The 21,177-nt window shown below is 44.9% G+C and overlaps 1 protein-coding gene across 2 annotated transcripts in view; it reads right to left on the bottom strand.

The window, feature by feature from the left end:
* The window catches only part of SLC1A2 (solute carrier family 1 member 2), a 96,775-nt gene extending 79,683 nt beyond the window's left edge, over positions 1-17,092 (bottom strand). For both annotated transcript variants that reach the window (XM_035116278.2, XM_035116270.2), the window contains exon 1: positions 16,607-17,092. In XM_035116278.2, the coding sequence (XP_034972169.2) occupies positions 16,607-16,623 (17 nt within the window). In that variant the 5' untranslated portion in view covers positions 16,624-17,092. The remainder of the gene's footprint in view (positions 1-16,606) is intronic.
* Positions 17,093-21,177: the final 4,085 nt, after the last annotated feature.

Below are 21,177 nucleotides of genomic sequence, written 5' to 3'. Positions count from 1 at the left end.
AAACCCTGTACCATTAATTTGGGCTTTTATTTGTGGGGTATGGGAAATCTAATAGTAGCCTATTTATAAGCATTCCTAATTGATGTTGAAACAACCAGGTTCCTTTAGCTGAATATCATTATCTTAATTTTCAAATGAAATGTCTGCATGCCATCTGTGAGCGATCTCCTCACAGCTTTATTCAGCTAAGGCCTTTTTGGCTGGGTTCAGTTTCTCAGTTCCTCTTCTAAATGTGTTCCTTATCTCCACCACTTCCATACGTTGCAATTCTGCTGAGTTTATAAAGATATATGTATTTATTTTAATTTTTGCAGAAGGAAATATGATGGTGAAACCCAGAAAATATGAGATAATTCTCTTCTCTTCAGGGCTGCCAATCTCTAACTTCTCACCTAGCTCCTTCCTGCTTCCCCACATTCCTGGGGTTATACCCTCAAATCATGACCAACTCTTTATACATTGATATTGATGGGGTGAATAGTTATAGAACCAATAGTTATACCACTAATAGTTTCTAAAGTTAGCTCTTACCATCCACTTCCAATGTGCCACCATTCCACTTTTTACTGCTGCCCTCAGATATCCAATTCCTGCCTCCCCCCTTTCCCCAGTCTCCCAATTTCCCATTTATTCCCTCTGCTTGCACTTCAAAATTCTCTTGCTTACGAAAAACAGCTTCCTTCTCATATCCTGCTAGCCTAAACATCCTAGCTGGGGATTTGGTCAAGGGTTCAAACTGTAAATAAAAGTAACATTTCTCATGCATTGTCTTCCTGGTAGCTATATACAACTAAGAAAGCATGACGGAAGCTGAGTTGCAGAGTTAATTGTTATGCCCAGGCTCAGAAAGCTGAGGCATTTCTAGTTTTTTTTAGGAAACCTTTCCTGCCTCTCCAATTATAATGAACTAGTCAAGCTAATTACACAGAATGCATCTCTGACAAACCAACACTGAAATTTGGAAGCTCACTGTGCCTATATCTTACTCCTCATGACACACATTTTTCTGTGCCAGTTTCTTCCTGCTCCTAAAGGCCTGTTCTCACAAGCAGCTTGACCTATAGCAGGCTTAGAGGAAAAGACAACCTATGCTGACTCCTCCCGGGTCAAACTGTAGCCAGGCAGGTTCAGGAAACTGGTGTTGGCATGCACAGGATTCACCCTGGATTTGGCTTTTGGCATGTACCCTACTTTTGGGTTGAGGTATGGTGAGTTCAGCAGCAGCAGCAGCAGCAGCGTGCCAAATCCAAATCCTGCAGAGTGCACAGGCTGGTCACCATGAACTAATGCGGCTAGAGGTCAGCACCGACGGCTTCTACTCCATTACTGCCATGGAATCCATCGACCATGCACTATTATTTTCTCATAGTACATGCTTGCACCATGAGAATAAGCAGTGTGGTTAGCAGAGGTCACTGGGCAAATCACTCTCTCAGTCCAATTTGCTCACAGGCTTCTTGTCCACACAAAAAATGAGAAAGCTATACTGTAACCAATGCCGAACCCTTAAAGCAGAGGAACTCAAATGAAAATGAAAATATCAATAAATTGTGTGTGTGTGTGTGTGTGTGTGTGTGTGTGTGTGTGTGTTTACAATGAAGCTGCATATAAATTTTGTGAAATATATAAAGAAATTATTTATGTTTTTCAACATGACCTGGGCAGCTCCTAGTTTACGGATTGATGATAAAGTATGCCTCTTCCATGAAACGGCTTGAAGGGCCTTTGTTTCCTGCTTTACTGCCCTGCTAGACAAGACTTCATATTGTATTAGGAATTACTGCAAGATAATATGCATGTTGAAACACAGATCACCACACCCATCCTCTTTCTTTCTTTCTGACAGGATGATTTATGTTCCCAACATATTACTAGGTCATATCTTTAACATTATTGTGACTAGGAGCCAAATTTGCATTTCGTTAGTTATTGTTCCCAATAAACCATTTGAGGAAAATGCCATTTTTCTCAGAAGTCAGATTAATTTCAGTGGAGATTACTCCCAAGTTAGCTTTTTGATTCTGGGAGTGATTCATAGCTGCCAAGTTATCCCTTTTTTACAGGGATTTTCCCTTATGCTGAATAGGCTTCCTCGCGAGAAAAGGGAAAACTTGGCAGCTATGGAGTGATTGGACAGATTTTTTGGGGGGGGGGAGTCCACTGGGTGCTTTTTTGTGGTATGAGTGAGTGAGGGGAATCTACTGGGACAGAGCTTGTATTACAGCTAAGACCCAATTTAAACCCAGCCATACTGTTTCTCTTTCTGCACACAGCACACATGTGCACATCTATGTGTCTCTATCTACCTGCAAACCTTCTGTGTGTATAATCCTATATATTGCATGGTTTGTTTTTTAATAGCTTTGTTTGCTGCGTGGGCTTTCCTAGTGACAGAATGGCAGACCTATAAATATTTCCTGTCTTCCTTGTTTTGGAGTTCTTGCATCCCACTTTTCATCAGGCATGACCTCCAAGTGGTTTACATAAAACAAACATAATTTTTTTTACAACCCTCACCTATAAAGTTCAATTGAAAAAGTCAACAGTAAAACCAATGATAATCAATATAAAACACAAAAAAGAAGACAGGAGGCTGAAAAAACTTCATTTTGAATTAATAAATAAAATAGCCCTTAGTGATATTTTATGATCAGTTGCACCGTAACAGCCATTTAGTAAAATTACAAATTATGGATGCAAAGCCATCTTTTACAGTTATTTTGAAATACATAGCTACATTTTCATGACATTCGTTCTCTGGGGCTAGCATGGGGTGAAAAGGGGAGGAGGGTGATCTTTCTGTGTTCCACTATCATTCAGGATCTTTTAAAAAAACTAAAAATATAGAGAAATCTCATTTCAGAAGATAGATAGCTGCAGCTTGGCCACTTAGTATGGGGGAAGAAAACCCTTGACATGTACTGCCACCTGTCGGGAATTATATGAAATTTCTCCCGGTCCTAACTATGCAACAGAAATATTTATAATATATATAATACCTTCCCCTAAGTAATATTCTAAGGTAAGGAACTGACACATTGCATTTGCTGTGGGGTGGAGGGTGCGGAAGTGGGTATAATTACCTCACCCAATTATCAGGGTGGGGGAAGGAAAGTATTTATGAGCAGATTTTGAGAGGGCACCCTCCCAAACCCTGGATTTTTATTATTTTGAAGGGAAGATTGCAGGCTAGTGGAGAAATACAAGCTAAGCTTCCTTTCCAAGCCAGGGATACAGGCATTAACATGACAAAAGGTGTTGATGGCCCTTCTAAAAGAAATCATGGGCCTGGGCAGACAGAAGGTTGCCAAGGTAACAGGGTGGGAAGTGTCAAGGAAAGAGTGTCTTAAGCAAGGTGTGCTGGGAAGAAGAAGGGAGAAGAAAAAGAACACAGACCCTGGGTAAGTGCCCAGAATCTTGCTACCACTTGGCAGAGAGTAGGGGTAGTACCCAACTTTTGTGACAGTATGATCATAAGATGCCAGTTTTTCATTCACTTGAGCTTGTTTCTGTTCTGTTCAAAGTGCTGGTCTTAACTTAACCCTCAACTTATTTGGGCTTCAAGGTGTTATTGGACTTCAACTCTCTTTAGCCCCAGCCACTGTGGTCAATGATCAGGAATGCTGGGGTTTTAAGTCCATCAACACCTGGAGGTGCAACAGTTCCCCGGGCCTGCTTGAAAGCCCTAATATGGCTTGTTACCAATTCATTTCTTTCACAGAAACCTAGCCAAGCCCATATGATCTTTCTGAGATGCCCTTCTCCAGGGGCACCCACCAAATTACATGCAGCAAGTGACCACCAGGGAGAGATGTGGCTTCTCAGTGATGCTGTTCCAAACTTGTTGGCCTTTTCAGTAGCAGATAAAGACCCATTTTCACTTTCCTTGGCATTTACATCTTAAAATCTTCCAGTGATCAATAGAACTTCTGATAGTTTTGGACTTTTAAGATCTACGAATTTTTCATTCCTATTAGTGTTGTTGCCTCGGTTTTTATCCCCTGGTGCTGTTTCATGGTGTATCTTTCTTGGTAGCTATTTTATGTATATGGTTAGCCATTATTCAGTGGCATATAAATGTAAATTAGCCAGTAAGCTCAATAGATAAGCAATATGTGCTGTTGCAGAAGGGTTTTTATCCATGTAGTACAAATGAGACACAGGACCTTGTTATGTGCAAAGACTTTGTGAACACTCTCTCCGTTCTGCTTCACCCACATATCCTGTGTAATGATGCTTTGTAAAAGGCAAGCCCCAAAAGGTGGGGGAAGTGTGTGTGCAGCTGCAGCACCAGCACCAAGGCCTTCCATATCACCACCCCAGCATTTCATATACTGTACACTATAGGCAGGACTTCACCAAAACGGTTTGCCGAGTGTGGCGACGCTACTACACTGGGTTGCTGTTGCTTACTGTGTTTGCATCACCCTGCTGCCCCTTTCCCTTTCCTTCCCAGGGGACCAAAAGTGACCCACCTGCCTGGAAGCTAGCATAGCAGCTTCCACTCATCTAGCAAGCTGCTCCTGGTCTTCATAGACAAGACAGCCCTGATCAGCTGGAACTTCAGCCCCATGTTTTGTTGTTCTTGGTAATGTGAGGCATCATTGTTATTATGATCACGGTCTCTTTACAACAAGAAAAAATGGAACCAAAGCTGCAGCTTATGCGGGCTACAAGCAGCAGCAGTTTTGAATTCCCCACTGTTAGGGGTTTTTTGTACTATTTGAAATCTTGAGGTCCCCCCAAGCATGCAGATACTTCCCTATTGGGCATGGGATGCAGGTGGCGCTGTGGGTTAAACCACAGAGCCTAGGGCTTGCTGATCAGAAGGTTGGCGGTTCAAATCCCTGTGACGGGGTGAGCTCCCGTTGCTTGGTCCCAGCTCCTGCCAACCTAGCAGTTCGAAAGCACGTCAAAGTGCAAGTAGATAAATAGGTACCGCTAGGAGCGGGAAGCTAAACGGCATTTCCATGTGCTGCTCTGGTTCACCAGAAGCGGCTTTGTCATGCTGGCCACATGACCCGGAAGCTGTACGCCGGCTCCCTCGGCCAATAATGCGAGATGAACACCGCAACCCCAGAGTCGGTCACGACTGGACCTAATGGCCAGGGGTCCCTTTACCTTTACCTTTACTGCTGTTTAGGCTCTATACTTGGAGAATGAGAAGCTCCCAGCCCCTTTCTCACATCATACATTTGGCAAAGCCCTTGTAATGGCACATAATCTGGTTTAGTTGTTTTCTGACACAGCGTTACACATACACCTGAGAATAACAAGATTTGTCAACATAGTTTGGTTTGCAATGATGGTAATGAATTGCCAGTTCCTTGGGGGTGCTTTCTTTTTTCATGAAGCCACCACTGTATCCCCTTAAAAACTTTGCACAAAACTACCCCAACCTCTGTTTTGCTTCTACCATATATTTTTTTTGAGGGGAAACACCTTTTTTTTTTAAAGTGGCAAGTAGTTTTAAATTGATGCTGTATGAATATGCACCTGCTGGTAAAAATAGATGCACCCACATGCACGCTCTGAGTACAAATATATGTGGGAGGTGAGGAGATGAATGGCTTTTTTTAAACCAGACTCTCAGCATGATAGGAATTATTTTCTCTAAATGAATGCCTCCTAACTGGAAGATACATTAACTGAGCTAATAACGGTGTACGTTACACCTAACATTTTAAAATATTCATCTAAACCAGGGATTTTCAACTTCCATGTTTCCAAAAGCCATGCTCTTCTCCAGGCAACTTTTTTGGTGGGGGAGGAGGAAGGAATGTTTAAACTAATAGTCACACAAGTTAAATAAAAAAATTCCTTCAGTAGCACCTTAAAGACCAACTAAGTTTTTATTTTGGTATGAGCTTTCGTGTGCATGCACACTTCATCAGATACACTGAAACAGCCATCAACAGGTTCACCTCTCCTATCAGCCCATCACCCATTCCCACCCCCCACCCCCTGAATATAAATAAGGGTCTGGTTGATTCTGTTTCAGTGTATCTGACGAAGTGTGCATGCACACAAAAGCTCATACCAAAATAAAAACTTAGTTGGTCTTTAAGGTGCTACTGAAGGAATTTTTTTATTTTGCTTCGACTCAGACCAACACGGCTACCTACCTGTAACTAGTCACACAAGTTGTTATTCGGTAAGAAAGTTGGCACCATCTGGCAGCAAGAACGTCAGAGGAGTGGGCCATTGCATAAGAATGTATACTACATATTACATTTGATGCATTACATAAGAAAATGTACAACATGCCAAATCTAAAAGAAATATAGAACATTAAGGAACTGAATATCTGTTTCTTAAAACATGACATTATTTTTGAAGAAACTGTAGATTGTTTTATTTATTTTTTACTACAACACTATGAAAAATGTGATAGGGTACCTAGAAACGGATAAACTTTTGGTAGGACCAGCCTGTCAGCTAACCTATACAAAGGATTGCCATTTTGTCGCTGAATCAGAATAATTTCTGGATTCAGGTTAGAAATCCTATTGTGAGACTGCAGGATTTAAAACTATGGCAGGATTCAATGATATTACATCCTAGATCTCAAGATTCCTCTCACCATGTGAACTTCAAAACTGTCATAGTATGACTACCTCCACCCCACCCCACCCTGCAGCCACATAAAAAGAGCAGCAGGTTGAAAGCTGCTCAGAGATTTGCAGCCTTAGGAGCAGTCCCTGTTGAAAGATTAGTGAGCAAAGTGGAGGTGAAGAGGTCAGGTGGGTAAAAAAGATGCAGCTAATTCTCCTGTTGTGCAGCTTATTTCATGCCTGATGAAACAAAAAAAAATTTCTAGCGCTTCCTAAAAATATAGGCAGGTGATTCCCCAGAGAACATCTTGAAAACCAATAAATATGTGCATAATTTGCAGAGTTCCACAATCCTGATGCAGAGTTCTGATGCACATACATGCAATGGTGCCCCCAGTTATTTCAGTAGAAGGTGCTGGTTTGGACACACACAGGAATGCATGGATGGATCTGCTCCTCTGTTGAAATGAACGAGAAAGCAGCTGTAGGAACAGACATGCCATACTTGTATAAGAGTCCCCACACCTGGCAATAATTGCTGGACTGGGATGTATGGGTGTATGCAATTAAGCAGTGCTTTTTGAGAGACGCTATTTGAGAGGGAGGAAGGCAGGGATGTAGAGTCAGGGAAAGAGCCGTGGCTCAGTTGTAGATCATTTGCCTTACATGCAGAAGGTCCCTAGATCAATTCCTCTGTACCTCCAGATGGGCTGCCCCAAACAGGCCCGGCTCTAGGGGTAGTCTTGGTGGCGCGGGGCGCCAGGCCGGTAGGAGGGCGCTGCGTGGCAAAGCCACGCGGGAAGCCATGTTGCGCGCTGCGCCCGCCCACCAGGGCTGGGGCGCCGGAGCGATCTCCGTGCCACAGTGCCAGGGCGCCCGACCGGCTTGAGACGGCCCTGGCCCCAAACCCAGGACAGCTGTTGCTGGTGAGTGTAAACAATACTAAGCTAGGTAGGCCAATTGTCTGACTCAGTATAATGATTATGTGTACAAAGGCTGTGCACATAAAAGGTATATAAGAATAGGGTATGTTCATATAGTGGCACCTGCCCCTTCCCTATATGCATACCCCCATAGGCATTAGAAAAGCCCTGCTAGATCAGACCAAAGGCCTGTCTTGTAGAGGCAGCATCCTGTTTCTCACAATGCCCAACCAGGTGCCAACAGGAAGCCCACTGGCAAGACATGAAGGCAACAGCCCGCCCTCACTGTTGTTCCCAGCAACTGTCTCTGATCCTAGATAGTTCACTCTCCCTGCATTTGTCCATGACTGAAATTGAATCGGAGATGTCTCTATCTGGAACAAAACACAATTTGGAGTAACTGTTTATACAGTTCTGCTTTTGCCGCAATGTTTCGAGCCACGGTGGGCAAAAGCAGGTTCCAACCTCTAGCAACTGTAGCGTTCCGTAACTTTTTGTTCTGCTTTCCAAGGCTCATCCTTCAAGTCTTACTAGGTGATGAGTGCCTGTTGGTCTTGCCCCAGGTTATGGGGAACATAGGGGGGGTGCAAGGGAGGAAAGGGGAAGACTCTTAAGGGACTCATTAGGTGATTCTTGCCCAACAAATTTAGATTGCTTGCATTATGAACTAAACTTTTTTGGGCGTGGGTGTAGATGTTAAGGTTTGCAATCCATATAAAATATGATACAAGCTATAGTATCACTATTATAGATTTACTGTTTCCAGAGGAGGTACCGTGTTAGTCTGCTGTTGCAGAAAATATAACATAAAGTTTTGTGGATAGACTTAAATACATTTAAATACAAATGTCGTGGTGGACTAGAGACCACTTCATCAGATGGATAAATTACTATCCCCAGCTGGTATGTATTTCTAGAGGGGGAATCAGAAAAAGCTAAGAAAGAATATGGGCTAATATGACAGGTCCTGAATTCTTCTGGTGCCATATTTTATTATTCTGCAGATGTCAAGGGTATTTGTTCTTGTCGCTTAGTAAACCTTTGGCTAGCCAAGGTATGGCCAATTAACTAAGCCCAGAAACATAATGAAAAGCAATTTGGGATACCAACTGCAGTATCGCAAATCATAAAAGTGATTTCGGAACTCCTACAAATAGAAGCTGGAATGATAGTGCAGAAATGAATACAGTACAGTACATGCAAAATATGGATTAACACAATGGTAGCTCATATAGTGGCTTGGGGGAGGGGGTGCTACCAGCTTTGTTTTGTCTGAAACCCTGGAGAACTGCTACTGGTGTCAGTGTCGGTGCCATTAAGTCAGATAAACCAATGGTCTGGATCAGTATGAGGACATGTTCCTATGGGCCATTGGTTTGAACTTATGGTGCTCTATGACAGAGGAGAACCCATCCTTAATGGAAGCCTAGCAGAGGCTCAGATGCTGCTACTTCTGCACTATGTAGGAAGCATTAGGAACAAGGTCACCAGCCAACATCAAGCTCTATTATTCACCCAGCGACTATGGGCAGTATCCAACAAACTTTCTGCTTGCACAAATGAGATTTAGGGGAACATGGGAGCGGGAAGGTTTTGCTAGGCAAGTGGAAATCCTTGCATTGATGGAACAAGTTATTTGGATTCTGCCATATGCATGGTGCTGAAGTAGTCGCTCCTCTGCCTGCAACATTCTCCTGACAGCATCCGTCATTATAAGGGCATTAGGTCCCACTTTCTCTTGCAGGAATGCTGAGCAATGGAAGCTGGTAGGCCACCAGCAAACTGCCATGTGAACCATTACTGGTGTGGTACTATACTCTAAACATTACATGGCAGGTTTTGCAGATAGCCACAGTGTACAAACAGAGAGAGTTTACTGGTCCACTGTTTATTGATGTCATGGGCTCCATTACATTGAACAGCTCAAGAACAAAGATTAGAAGGGTGTGGGAAGAAAGAAATCATAGTGGAATGCACACACATCTTGAAACTTCTTTATCCCTATGGCAATTTTATAGTATTCCAATGTAAATGACTGAGGAGCTGCATACTGCTGTTCTTCCCTTTCCCCTTGTGGCCACTTTTATACTTTACAGATCCTGGACTTAAATCCTAAATTTAGTACAAAAAAGTTTGGCCGGTATAAAGAGCATGTATATCCAGAGGGAATAAATCAATGAAACTGGGTAGTGAAGCAGTTTGGGTAGATATGCTTAAGACTTTGGAGGCATTCATTGTGTAGTATAAGGATGTGGAACTTCTATCATCCCTGACTATTAGTCATGCTTGCTGGGGCTGATGAGACTTGGAATTCAACATCAGCTGGAGAGTCTCAGGTTCCCCAACAAAAGGTTGTATCCAACCAAGTCAGTGTACAGTGGTACCTCAGTTTATGAACACAATTGGTTCCAGAAGTCTGTTCATAAACTGAAGCGTTCATAAACTGAAGTGAACTTTCCCATTGAAAGTAATGGAAAGCAGATTAATCTGTTCCAGACGGTCTGCGGAGTACTTAAACTGAAGCGTACTTAACCTGAAGCATGGGTGTAATTGGTTCCAGAAATCTGTTCATAAACTGAAGTGTTCATAAACTGAAGCGAACTTTCCCATTGAAAGAAATGGAAAGTGAATTAATCTGTTCCAGATGGGTCCGCGGTGTTCGTAAACCGAAAATTCGTAAACCGAGGTGTACATAAACCGAGGTTCCACTGTATTTATTTGTTTATTTTTAAATACTGAAGTAAAATAAATAAGTCAGCATAGAGGCATTGAAATTGATAGACTTGAGCTGGTCGTGTTGATGGATTTCAATGGATCTGTTCCGAGTATGACTTAGACACAATCCACATATGTAAGATGGCATTTGCAAAGATGCCCTGTTGTTGCCAAAGGTCAGTACCACCGCCCTGTGACAGCAACCTGCTACTTTCATGAACCCATGAACTTTGATCATAGCTGCCAAGTTTTCCCTTTTCTCGCGAGGAAGCCTATTCAGCATAAGGGAAAATCCCTGTAAAAAAGGGATAACTTGGCAGCTATGAACGTTGATCCCTGTAAACACAGTCAGTTTAGAGGCTTACTAAGAAGCTAGAAATGGGATACAGACATGACACTGCAATGGGTGTGTAATGACACCTACTCGGTAGACAATATCCCTCTTCTTCAGAGGATGTGTGGAGGGAGGTGCAGGGCTGTTTCACCCCAGATGTGAACATCTCAGAACTCCACTGCCAGACCTTCACATGTTGAGTGCAAAGTGTGAAGGGGAAACTTAAGATGCTTTTAGCTGAATGTCCACAGGCTCAGCATGCTTTGAAGCGTTGTGTGGTTGGAGCTCCCAATTGCTTGGAGGAACCTGTTCCATCACAGTGCAAATCAAAGGGAAGCAGGGCTATTCTATCACCTCTGCAGATATACCAGCTGCCTTGAGGACATCAATCCCACTATATGGCATAGTCATTAAGCCATGCACCCTCCCTCTTTTGCTTTTGTGCTCAAGGTCCCATTTCTAACAAACTGAACACGCTTCTCCATGTATCACAACATTGCTCAAGATCTCCTGGGGATATTCTCACTCTTGTCTCGGTAATAATATCCAAATCATTTGGATGTTGCCAATTTTAGAAGTCAGTTTATAGAGGTTCAGACTCCCGCTTCCTAGATCAGATTTGCTTGTTGTTGTTTAGTCGTTTAGTCGTGTCCAACTCTTCGTGACCCCATGGACCATAGATTTGCTATCATGAGTTAAACTTTGGAATATAGAAAGCTACCTTTCACATATAGAGCATGTGCTCAGCCACTGAGATACAGTCCTTTCCCTTGCTCATGCCAGAAGAACAAATCCAAAATCATGGATTGTTCTGTTTTCATCAACACTGCTTTGTGAAGGGGGTCACTGTAATTATTTTACATACTTAAAGCTTTAAAGTTAGCACAGTCAGTATTTCTTGCACTGTATTTCTCTCTTACTTCACTTGCTAACATTCTCTCTCTTGGTAAAAAGGTAAAGGACCCCTAGATGGTTAAGTCCAGTCAAAGGCGACTATGGGGTTGTGGCACTCATCTCGCTTTTTAGGTTGAAGGAGCCGGTGTTTGTCCACAGGCAGCTTTCCGGCTCATCTGGCCAGCATGACTAAACCAGTTCTGGTGCAACAGAACACCGTGACGGAAACCAGAGCACATGGAAACGCCGTTTACCTTCCCGCAGCAGCGGTACCTATTTATCTACTTGCACTGGTATGCTTTTGAACTGCTAGATTGGCAGAAGCTGCGACAGAACAACAGGAGCTCACCCCATCAGCAGATTCAAACTGCCGACCTTCCAAACGGCAAGCCCAAGAGGCTCAGTAGTTTAGACCACAGTGCCACCCGCGCTCACACACACACACACACACACCAGGTATATCATTCCCTGCTTCTAATGAAGTCAACTCTAGCCCATCAACACTTTTGTCAAATCAATGTTACTCTTTGAGCTGCCACAAAACTCTTTGGCGGCCAACCTAAACATATGTATTAGGCTGTCCAACCCATTAGACACAATAATACTTACTTCTGGGTAAGCATACACAGGATGACAATGTGGGCTTTTTGCAGCAATAGACTAACATGGCTACCACTCTGGAAATTGCTCAGAAAGTATAGATTACAGCTTATGGCACAGAAATATTAATATTTCTTCATCAGTGACTTTAAAGTAATACTAATATTTCCAGAGCAGTAGCTATGTTAGTCTGTATTTCAAAGTCACAGACTTTGAATTCCCTTGAATAAGTGAGCTAGTTTACACTTTTGAATCACACCATTTGATGACTGCAGCATCAAATGATGACTTGAAGATGCGAAGAGCCATTACAGATCTAAACACAACAGGTAGAAGTTGCATGTTAGCCTCATACCACTTCAAACAGAACGCTTTTCAGTTTACATGTTCAACCAAGTCATCAGCTATTGAGAACTCCAGGAGTGTTCATTAATGTTTATGTCTACATTACTTTTACTATTAAAACAAAATGAACATATGCACTTCTATGAAGAAACTGAGAAATATAGATGGGGGGACACACAGAAATGAGTACTACATACAATCTATATGCAAAAAAAATTAAAAAAATCCTTCCAGTAGCACCTTAGAGACCAACTAAGTTTGTCATAGGTATGCATGCACATGAAAGCTCATGTGCATGAGCTTTTGTTTTGTATGTGCATGAGCTTTTGTTTTGTTTTGTTTTGTTTCGACTACGTCAAACCAACACGGCTACCTACCTGTAACTATCTATATGCAAATATGAGTTGATTACTCTTCTTTAAAATTCCAATGGTTGTATTGCAAAGGGTCTCAGGCAAAAGGCATGTTAATATATATATATATAATATATAATATATATAATAATATATATAATATATATAATATATTATATATAATATATTATATATAATATATATAAACTCCAGCAGTTTAGGGTTTTAAAAACTGGTGTATGTTAATGGTATGAGCTGAGGAACGTCTAATCAGAATAGCCAATGACCAGGGATGATGGGAACTGTAGCTGACCCAACATTTGGAGGGCTATAGCAGCGTTTCTCAACCACTGTTCCATGGCACACTAGTGTGCCGCGAGACGCTGGCTGGTGTGCCGTGACGTGCCGCGACGAGAAGGGCAATTTGCATTGTCATGTGCCTGGCGGCCGCCAATATTCAACACTGACCCGCCAGAAAGCAATATTTCTCCTCCTCTTTCCCAAAGCTCAGTGCAAACGAGCCTGGCGGCCACCAATACACAACACTGACCCGCCGGAAAGCAATATTTGGCAAGTGTTTCTTACAGTCATAATTATAATATAGGGCGGCACAGAGTTAAATTTTTTAACTTTTTTAATGGTGGTGTGCCTCGTGATTTTTTTCACGGAACAAGTGTGCCATGGCCCAAAAAAGGTTGAGAAACACTGGGCTATAGGTTCACCATCCCTGAACAGTGTTTATGAGCCAGGAGCTAAATATCCTTACTTCAAATGTCAGGTGAGCAACGAAGGCACTTATATTCATGTTCTCCATCCATCATATATGTGGATGATGATATTGCTGTACCATTGCAGAACTGTTGTAAGAACTACTGAGATACAGAGATGAAATGCTAGGCAAATTGTAGTAAAACAACAACATGTAGCTATTATTATTAACCAATCACTAGAAGAAATGCAAACCTTTGGAGAAGCATTTCACAATGCAAACAATCGAGCCAACATCAGGCACTCTGAACGAGCATGTAACCCAGTTCAAGAAATGGAAGTTTAGTATATTCATTGGTTAATCAATTCATTAAATCTGCATACAAAATCAATAGTGGAGGACTCCCTAGTCCTAAACGGGGTAACTGTGCCCCTGAAAGACCAGGTGTGCAGCCTGGGAGTCATTTTGGACTCACAGCTGTCCATGGAGGCGCAGGTCAATTCTGTGTCCAGGGCAGCTGTCTATCAGCTCCATCTGGTACGCAGGCTGAGACCCTACCTGCCTGCGGACTGCCTCGCCAGAGTGGTGCATGCTCTGGTTATCTCCCACTTGGATTACTGCAATGCGCTCTATGTGGGGCTACCTTTGAAGGTGACCTGGAAACTACAACTAATCCAGAATGCGGCAGCTAGACTGGTGACTGGGAGCGGCCACCGAGACCACATAACACCGGTCTTGAAAGACCTACATTGGCTCCCAGTATGTTTCCGAGCACAATTCAAAGTGACCTTTAAAGCCCTAAACGGCCTCGGTCCAGTATACCTGAAGGAGCGTCTCCACCCCCATCGTTCTGCCCGGACACTGAGGTCCAGCACTGAGGGCCTTCTGGCGGTTCCCTCACTGCGAGAAGCAAAGCTACAGGGAAACAGGCAGAGGGCCTTCTCGGTGGTGGCACGCCCTGTGGAACACCCTCCCATCAGAGGTCAGAGAGATAAACAACTACCTGACATTTAGAAAATACCTAAAGGCAGCCCTGTTTAGGGAAGCTTTTAATCTGTGATATTGTAATGTATCTTAATGTGTGTTGGAAGCCGCCCAGAGTGGCAGGGGAAGCCCAGCCAGATGGGCGGGGTATAAATAATAAATTTATTATTATTATTATTTTATTATTATTATTATTTAGTGCTGAAGGAAATATACATTGTTGAGAGATGATGCGTACATGCTTCACAGTGGACATAATCTTAGGAGAGGCATCACCCCTCACCTTCCTCTTCTCATGTATAGATGGGTTTTGCTCTTTTAATATGACACTTGCCACCTGCTGTTTGTATAATTAATCTCACGGTTAAATGATACAGACCCATGGTCAGGCTCCATTGACTTCAAAAGGAAAGAGTTCAGCAGAAGCTTAAATATCTAATTGCAGTCAATGGGGACTTTATAGCATTTAATGCTGTAGCCATCCTAAAGCAACAAGTATCTATACTGAAAGGCTGCACAGAGGATACTACCAAATGGGTAGTTCCCCTTCCAATGAGATCTAGGTTATTGTCCACTTGCATCCGCCAACCACTACCTTTCGTTTAATCTCTCTTCATTTACCTTTGAGCAGGATGGCTGCAAAGAGGGAAATGCCAGCAGTGCTAACACAGAGCTCTGCCAACCTGAAATTCGCATTCCCTGGAGTTACAACACATCTCCAAGTGTGCAATTCAGTGGGGCTTACTTGTGAGTAGACACACATAGGATGGCGCTAGAAGGGCTTCACCTTATTAATACTGAGCGGTGTGGGGGCGGATTTCATGGTCTGCAGAGATTTCCTATGGACCAAGGTCCCTGCACCCAGGAAAGCAGAGAGCTTGCAGGTGCAGGGAGCTTGCAGTTTTTAAACAACCTCCTGCCGGGTAACCTGTCTTGGTTCAGGTACTGCGCATATTATTTCCCTCCCCTCCAGGAGTGCGAACAATTGGGTGAGCGCGCGCTTTCCAGCAATGTGCAGCTGAAGCTGCAGCAGGTGGATTTAAATCTCCTTTTCGCGTTGGAAGCGCGCGCACGCCCACACCTGCAACCGACATAAACAGAGCTGCTTCTTTTTTACACCCTGTCCTCACAAGGTCCCGTCCAGAGCAGATCACGCTGATCCAAGCTGACAAGCAGCCCCGCGCGGATCAAGAGGAGATCGCCCTCCCCAGACGCCGGAGAACGCGAGACAAACCCGCGGGAGCCCCAGACGTTAAGTTGCAAACAAACGAGAGCGAGGCGGCCAATCGCCAGCGCCGCCCGCCGCCTGACTTGGGCCCCGGGGAAACGTTTTGCAAGAGGCGCGCTTCCAACAAGATTCCCAAAAACTTGTGTTTGCTTGCTTGCTCGCTCCACAATGCATAACTCTTGAGTAACCCGCAAAACCCCCTCCAGCGTAATATTCCGGGTTGTTTTCCCTTGTGGGCATTGCAAACGGCATTTGACACAAGTCTGTCTCTTGCAAAACCCCTTAAGAATTTGGAAGCAGAAGCGGGCTCTTGCTGCTATTTTACAAATGTTGGGTCGGCAGGAAGTCACTCGGTTCAGCGGGGCTTGCACCTTGAATATGTTTAGGATTACAGGCGGGTTCGTGTCTATTCAGAAGTAAGTCTCAAGTGCACCTAGGAGAGCAGCCTTGCAATGCCTGCTCAGGAGTAAGTCCCATTAAGTGCAATGGGGCAAGCGGATATAGGATTGCAGACCGATCCTATGATACGCCCACTCTGAACTAAGCTGGTTTTTAATGAGGCTTATGGTGCACACTACTGCAGGCTTGTTTATATTATTATTATTATTATTATTATTATTATTATTATTTTATTACTGTATTTAAGCGGTTTGCTAGCGGTCAGCCCTTGCAAGGGTTAAAGCCGGTAGGGAAGAGGAAAAGCTCTTTCCTTCTCCCAAGGGAGACTCATATTTGAAATGCCATTCTCCAGCCTTGAGCTGCAGCTGGATGCTTCTTTCATCCTGTAGGGTCGGCAGGAAGGACGCGGAGAATCCCGCTGCCTAATAAGCCCACACGCAACAACGGAACGGAAAAGCCACACGCGAGCAAAGCAACCCACTCAAGACCCAGCCCGATCTTCTCACCCTACCCCTGCCGGCAAACCAAGGAAAGGGAAAAAAGAAAAGAAAAGCCGGTTCCTCCTCACCCTTCTGTCGATGCCATGGTCCCGCGGAAGCTCCCCTGTGTCTTGCCTTCCCAAGAAATCCAAGGGTTTAAACCACGCGTGGCCGCTCTCCGGGTGGGAAAACTTCTTCTTCTCCTTTTATCTTCGGGTGTCGCAGAACCCCTTTAGTTCCTGCCCTGTATAATCCTCCCGGCTCCGAAAGGCGATCATCCAAGAAGCTTGGCTGGTCTCGAGATCTAAGCCCCGACGCTGCCACCTCCTCTTGCTCCTGCTACTAGGAGGGAGGTTTCTCAACGCCTCCTTCCAGAGGCTTGAATGTCTTCAGGAGAGAAGGGTAGTAGTGGAAAGAGAGAGAAAGAAAGAGAGGAGATGAAATAGGGGAGGGAGGAGAGAAGAGAGAAGATGTTCAATGGCAAATGACAGGCAAGGGCTCCGAGGCTGTGTGCTGGTGGGCACCTGCGCTACGATCCTTCGCTTTCTGCGCTCATTCGGAGGGCTGCCTGGCGAGGGAGTGCAGTGTGTGTTTGTGTGTGTGTGAGCGAGGGAGGGAGGCGAAGGGGGTTGTGTGTATGTGGAAGAGGCGGTGGGTGACTTCACATTGCCATGGTGTTGTTGGCTGAGGCTGGATTGGAAGGCTTTAACGGTGGATTTGCAGTCTATCCCTCTATTTTAGGCGAGAGCTGACATCACCCGGTGTGGTTACAAATCCCCCTCCCCGCGTCTCTTTATAAAGGGAGGGGGGCAGCCCTCCCGGGAGGGAAAACGCGCGGATCTATAGGAATGAAGGCGATCCCGGGCTGAGATCGGCAGCTGGGGAACTCCGAGCCCGGGCACAACTCTATGCCCCCTCCCTCCCTCTCTCCCTCCACACGCTCGCTCGTTTGCATTGCTATTATTATTTCGACGCTTTTCCTCGATGGCTTGGACTAGCTGACAGGGAGGGAGGCGTCTCAACTGTCTCACCAGCCTGCACAGACGATCGATTCCTTTTTTGCTCGTTGTCTGTTCCCAGTAGCAGCAGCAGCAAGCGTCTGTCAGTTCCCCCACCACCCTGCTAACGAGGGAATATATTGCCCCCTCGTCCCTATTATCAGCTCCGCGCCGGGCTTGCAATGCGCGCGCGGCTTTCTCCGCTCCCTCCTCCCACACCCTTCCCGTCGTTTATCGTGAAGGTGCGGGGCCACATGGCGCGCGCGCCCCTCCCCACCCGACCTTTCACTCGCTATCAGCTTCGGAGCCTCCCGGCGGCCTGGAAGAGCTAATTGGGAAGTCGGACTAATTAGTAGTGCAAACGCTCGCATTGCTAGAATTCTGTCGGCAAGTGACGCTTGTGATCATATGTGTAGAAAGAGGGTATACATACACATACACACACACGCGCGCGCGCACACACACACACACACACACAGTACACACAGGGGCGTAGCCAGGATCAAAACTAGGGGGGGGGCAAGCCATGGTCATTCAGGGGTGGGGCCCTGAAGTGGGAACGTGGGCGGGGCTACAGGGCCAGCTGGCCTGATGACATCGTGGCGGCGGCAGCAGCGGCCACCTTGTGCTTCTGGGGCTGGCAGCATCGGCGGCTACCCTGCTTGGCTGGAGAGGACGGGAGGGTCGGGCAGGCGAGAGGGGGTGACAGGGCGGGCGAGGGCGAGGCAAGGCACGGCCGCAGACACGATGGCTCCAAGGCGTTGCTGCATATCAGCATAATATTTCAACCATGTGGGTTCAAGCCCCACCTTAGGAAAAAATTCCTGCATTGCAGGGGGTTGGACTAGATGACCCTTGTGGTCCCTTCCGACTACAATTCTATGATTCTATTGATATACAGCCATAGCATATGCATCATTCTGCTTTCTTGAATTGTCCTACTCCTAGGCATAGCAGCCAACTCCTAGAGGCCTAGGTGCCCCCCCCCCAATTACTGGTAAATACTGTATTTAAAAGAGTCATCCCCCCATGTTGATGGGCTTTCTATGTGGGGCTTATCTGCCCCCCCCCCCCAGTATTAAGGACGGAAGAGGGAGGGAAGGAAGGAAGAAATAGAGAGAGGGATAACTCACATTTGTGGGTGCCTCTGGGTGATGTGACGCTGTGATGCTGGAACTCTGCAGCAAGAGGAAGATACTGGTACATCCAGATCACTGGATGTCTGTGGTAGATCACTGCTAGATCACTGGCACTCCTAAAAAAAGCTCACCCAAAATTTTCCTCCTCCCTAAAAAAAGCTGAACTATGACCTGAAGCCCTAAACAAAAATGGGCCTCCCTTCCTCCTAAAAGAAGCTCAACAAGTTTGACCTAAACTCAAAAAAACAGGGCTTCCCTTCCTTAAAAAAACTCAACAGCTTTGACCTGAACCCCCCAAAAGGGGGTAGATCACTCCCAGTTTTTAACTCTGTGAGTAGATCAGAGTCTCTTGGGAGGTGGCCACCCCTGATGTACAGTATACAGATGCAGGAGGAGGGGCAGACTGGAACACCTCTGCTTTTTATAAACATCACTGTGTCTATCAAAAGCTACAGCCCCCCCTTTCTTATTCATTTCCTTTTAGCCTTGCAGAGCCACCTTAGTCAATGCACCCTCATTAAATCGCCAATAGAACTCTTAATGCGATCCCTGAATGCTCATTAACAACTACCACTGAAGAACAATAGGGTGAATTGGTCAGCTATCAAACCTTGCCTGAAGGGATTTTCTGCTCCATTGTCTTAACTGCTTAAGTACTGGTAGCCACTTTGCTTTATTTATTTGATGTGTTTTTGTTACAGCTGTGTTCCCCCCCCCCCAGCAAGTGGAGAGCTGCTCTCGCTAAAGCAAAGCCCTTTCCACTTCAGTTTTTGGAGGGGAAAAGTGCTGGTTATGGTCTGTAAAATACAATAATTTTTTGCTTCTGGGGGGGGCAGCTGCCCCCTCCTGCCCCCCCCTGCCTACACCCATGAGTACACACACAGAGCGCATCCTTTGGGCTGGAGACAAGGGGTTAACCCCCCCCCCATCCGCACTCCAATGATGTCTCATTTATTGTCCTTTAAAACCTGCCTGGATATCCGATTGGAACTCGGGCGGGAGGGGGCGGCGCTACTGTACACTAATGAATTAATACTCGTGACACGAGACAAATGGGGGCTTTACTGAATGCTGCGCAGACAGAGGACAGGAAGCCAAATAAGCTTCTCAGCCAGTCAGACCGCTCTCTTTCTCTAAGTTGCCTTATAGAATTAATATGGCTTGATACGATTCCCTATCGTTGAGGGCTGCACTACCGGTAGCATTGGGGGAGATTTCCAAAGAACCAGGGAGGTTTCTGGAAACTCCGAACGGAGAGAAACTATGGGACACTGATGCAATCCTATCATTTCTTTAAAAAGAAATCCTTCTCTAGAGATGACTTGTGTGGAATGGATGTTGGGTAATATAAGCTTGCCTGCTTTCTTCAGCAGCTAAGCCTTTATTTCCTCTGTCCCGTACATACCTGTTTGAAAGTCCCAAGGGGACTTGCAGGAGGCATCCTTGGCCTGCAGCTCAATACCTCCTTACCTGGGAGAGAGTCTTAATTGGACTCAATGGAACTTACTTCTGAGCAAAATAAAAAAATTCCTTCAGTAGCACCTTAAAGTGCTACCTTTAAGGTGCTACTGAAGGAATTTTTTTATTTTGCTTCGACTCAGACCAACACGGCTACCTACCTGTTACTTCTGAGCAGTTATATGTGTTGTGCATATTCCTGCAGGCAGTTCTTTGAAAGTGTTGATGTAAGCAAGGAAGGTTGTTGTTGTTGTTTAGTCGTTTAGTTGTGTTCGACTCTTCATGACCCCATGGACCAGAGCACGCCAGGCACTCCTGTCTTCCACTGCCTCCTGCAGTTCGGTCAAATTCATGTTAGTGGCTTCCAGAACACTGTCCAACCATCTCGTCCTCTGTCGTCCCGTTGTCCTTGTGCCCTCAATCTTTAAGCAAGCAAGGAGAACAGACCAACTCTATTTCCCATCTCCATGCAGTTTTTCCTAGAGAAAAGGAAAGGCAGGAGTATAATTCTTCTGTATTTTGTATTTAAGGGATGCGATAGCAGTGAACTTGACACCTCTTATTGGGTCTAATGTCCAATTTATATGTATGCAATCTTTTGAGTAACGGAAGATGAACAAATGAAGGCAGGCACACTAGATAGGATGAATTCCCACCACCTCATAAATCCCCCCACCTGCACCCTTGGCAACTAAACTTCCGTGAGTCTCATTTACTCCCAGAAACCAGCTATGAAGTTATACCATGTGTTAGCATCGTTTTTTAGCTCATTAATTTGAGCAACTTCTTTGCATCTATAAACTTCAATGACTGATAAAGAGTCAGTCCTCCAAGGCTCTGCTGACCTCTGTTGGAGATGTGGTAAATCAAAGCTGGTTAAAACAGGCAGGGGAAAGAGCTGGGAAAGAGGGCTTTCCTGGGAAATTGGAAGCATTTTGTGAGCATTCTTTTCTCTTCCTCAAAACAATTTCTTAAATGGCATTCTTAGTAGTCAGTAGATTTTAACTTCCTTAGAAGACGGTAAAGGAGAGTATAAACTGGTATTTTTCTGAAGTGGAACACTGG

Source organism: Zootoca vivipara, chromosome 1, assembly GCF_963506605.1.
Source record: "Zootoca vivipara chromosome 1, rZooViv1.1, whole genome shotgun sequence".
Taxonomy (NCBI): domain Eukaryota; kingdom Metazoa; phylum Chordata; class Lepidosauria; order Squamata; family Lacertidae; genus Zootoca; species Zootoca vivipara.
Note: the sequence above shows the minus strand (reverse complement) of the source record. Positions and strands in the feature narration are given on the sequence as shown.